Genomic DNA, 3,592 nt, shown 5'->3' with positions numbered 1-3,592 from the left:
CTGGCTGTCCTGGAACTCACTCTGTAGACCAGGCTGGCCTCGAACTCAGAAATCCGCCTGCCTTTGCCTCCCGAGTGCTGGGATTAAAGGCATGTGCCACCACGCCCAGCTAATAGATTGTCTTAAGTCATTTGGTTGGAATTGAAAATTGTACCAGTATACTAAGTTTTTAAAGTTTTTATGGCTTGTATTAAATGAAAATTGTTAGATTATTTAATCTGTTTATTGGTTAAAAATTAAATGAGTTAGTCTCCTATCTTATAATTTTTTAATATACTTTGTTTATGTTATATGCAATTATGGGGACACACATGTGCTATGGCTTGCATGTCAAGTCAGGGAAAAACTTCTGGGAGTCAGCTCAAATTCAGATGGTCATTAGGCTTGTTGAAAGATAAACCATTTCACTGACCCCCTGGCAAATAATTTAAATACTCAACAGAGTTTAGTTTATTTGAAACAACTTAATTGAAAAAGACTTGTTACAAATAAATATTATGTACAAATGAATAGTATGTACAAGCACTCTTTAAAAAATGGAAAATAAAGTATTTAAAATAATCTATCAATATTCCCTAAATATGAAAGGACTAATAATGTTCCTGGTTTGTTGTTACAGTTGTTGTTGACTGAATTAGTGAATGTGCCCGGGGCACTGGCTTAGTGGATAAAGTGCTTGCTGTGTGATGACCCATGTTTGGGTCCCCTAGTACCCACAAAAAGCTGGGCATGATAATACATTTCTATAGCTGAGGCACTGATAAGACAAAACAAGGAGATCTAAGAGGCTCACTGGCCAGCCGGTCTAAGCAGTCAGTGAGCTCCAGGTTCCAGCTCAGAACATGAGGTGGGAGGCTATGGGGGAAGACAGCTGATACTGACCTCTGTTAACCCCACCTGTGGACTCGCTCTCCCTCCCACCCCATCTGTTACACATGCACAGCTAGTACACAGATTAACTGTGATTGTGGTATTGTGTTTTGTTTAGGAACAGATGTTGTCATCGTGAAAAACGGAAGAAGAATCTGTGGCACCGGAGGTTGTTTAGCCAGTGCACCCTTACATCAGAACAAAAGCTACTTTGAGTTCAAAATCCAGTCTACTGGTTAGTATAATTGTACTTAACTATTAAATGTCAGTTATTTTGAATATTAACAATAATTTTGAATGTGAAAAAATTTTAGGAGCTGGTTAAGAAAAGTCCCAAACTCTGTATACAGGTCCCAGTCTTCCACTGTGGTGATCCAAGTTAAATCGAGCAGTTTGCTAAATTAGGTTTCATATTCTCTTCTATGGAATAGGAATTTTAGGAGCTGCACTGTCTGCCGTAGGACAGTGTTTTAAGACAATACACTAGCATCATTTAAAGTTCTAGAGCTAATGTTAGCCTGTAACGCATGTTGACTCTTGCTATATTTTATGTTAGGATAAAGAATAATCTTTTGAGTTGAGCTTCCCCCTTAACTCTTTTTGAATTTTTTAAAAAAGATTTATTTATTTATTTTACATATATTAGTACACTGTAGCTGTTTTCAGACACACCAGAAGATTGCATCGGACCCCTTTACAGATGGTTGTGAGCCACCATGTGGTTGCTGGGAATTGAACTCAGGACCTCTGGAAGAACAGTCAGTGCTCTTAACCTCTGAGTCATCTCTCCAGCTCTTCCCCTTAACTCCTTTACCAAGATACCCTGGTTTGTTTTCTGAAGCAGTCATCAGATACAGAATCCTGGAAGAAATCTGAGGTGCGTGCCTATGCTAGCTGCTGTAACAAAGTAATGTCAGTACTTGGGAGTCAGAGGGTGGCAGAGCTCTGTAAGCTTAAGACCACCTGGCCTGCCTCCTGAGTTCTATACACATAGAGTGTAGTACACAATGAGATGGTGAGTGGTTCTGTGGTTTCTCAGCCATGGTGAGGCATGAAATCTTGGGAGGACACTGGTATTGCAAAGTTCCCCAGGTCACAAGAGCCAGGAAACAGAGAGTAATGACACAGAAGAGCCTGGGGACAAGATATACTCTGCAAAGGCATGCCCCCAGTAACTTCCTTCCTCCCAACAAGCCCCAAGTCCTATTTTTATACTGCCTTCTAATAATGCCATCATACCAAGTCTGCACACGGGACTAACCCCTGGTGAAAGCAGAACCCTCATGGTGCAGTCACTCTGCGTGATTAAATCCATCAGCGGGGATCCATCCATGTGGCTCTTTGGAAGGACACTTCACATCCAAATGATAAGACTTTTCTTTTGCAATTTTAGGGAGTTTCTTGAATTATATGGCAAATCTGTATTACTATTAGGATCAAAACTTGTAGCTGTATTATATATGGTCAGATATGTGGGGTTTGGTTTGTTTTTAATAAAAGTCATAAAGAAGCTGGGCATGGTGGTGCACGCCTTTAATCCCAGCACTCAGGAGGCAGAGACAGGTGAATTTCTGAGTCTACAAAGTGAGTTCCAGGACAGCCAGGGCTATACAGAGAAACCCTGTCTCAAAAAACCAAAAAAAAAAAAAAAAAAAAGTCATAAAGAGAGCTTTGGTAAAATCTTCATCAATGATGTAACTATAAAAAGACTATAGTAAAGAGAATCCCACTCTTTGGACAATACAGTACTTCTGGAGCTGGTTCCCTATAGTAGTTTATACTGGTTTTCTTAGGTGAATGGCATAATCCAAGTCTTTCCACTGTGCTGTTGTAAGTTACTTCACTGGCTGTAGACTGTCCCAGTTAGTGTTGTCTCCCCAATATACTTGCTTCTTTAAAGAAGCAAAAATTTGAGCCTTAAAGCTAATAAAGAACGAGTTGTGGATTTTACTGTGAGGGACACTGTTTATAGTGCCATTCCTAGGACAGATGAGGTGTTGGAGTGTAAATTCTGTACTGGAAGTTAGAGGTAGTTGTCCACAGTTCTTTAGGAGTAAGGTGACTGCAGAACCCTATCTGCAGATGTTATGAAGTTAGTATTGTCACCCGCGATCATTCTCAGAGTTTTCTCTTTGGGGAGACAAACTATAAGGTCAAAGTATTTCAGATATCAAGATGATTAAGTCCAAACGTTCATACAACTTTCTGATGGAATCAGTCAATTCTGAAAAAGTATTAGCAACATGGAAATTCAGACTTTTTTCCATTTATATTTCATGTGTATTTCTTCTGATTTTAATAAAAACTGGAAAGGTAGCAACTTAAGAAAAGGTCTAAGACTCTGGATATTTTATTTGTCTGGGCAAGAGAATGCCTGCTTCTAGAGATATAATGTGGTGAGAGCACTTACTGGGCATGTGAGAGGTGCTGGATTTAGATCCCCAGCACTAAGAAGATTATTTTATATCTTACTCATGTTCAACCTTTGAATTATTGTTCATATTATCGTAAGTATAATAGAGCTGAGATTAGATAGATAGATAGATAGATAGATAGATAGATAGATAGATAGATAGATGGATGGATGGATGGATAGATAGATAGATGGATAGATAGATAGATGGATAGATAGATGGATAGATGGATGGATGGATGGATGGATAGATAGATAGATGGATGGATGGATGGATGGATGGATGGATGGATAGATAGATAGATGGAT

The 3,592-nt window shown here is 39.1% G+C and overlaps 1 protein-coding gene across 2 annotated transcripts in view; it reads left to right on the top strand.

Annotated features, from left to right (window-relative positions):
• The window catches only part of Spryd7 (SPRY domain containing 7), a 24,765-nt gene that overhangs the window by 5,805 nt on the left and 15,368 nt on the right, over positions 1-3,592 (top strand). For both annotated transcript variants that reach the window (XM_021203637.2, XM_021203640.2), the window contains exon 2: positions 989-1,105. In XM_021203637.2, coding sequence (XP_021059296.1) covers positions 989-1,105 — 117 coding nt within the window. The remainder of the gene's footprint in view (positions 1-988; positions 1,106-3,592) is intronic.

The sequence above is a fragment of the Mus pahari genome, chromosome 8 (assembly GCF_900095145.1).
Source record: "Mus pahari chromosome 8, PAHARI_EIJ_v1.1, whole genome shotgun sequence".
NCBI lineage: Eukaryota > Metazoa > Chordata > Mammalia > Rodentia > Muridae > Mus > Mus pahari.
This window is presented reverse-complemented; position numbering and strand designations above follow the sequence as displayed.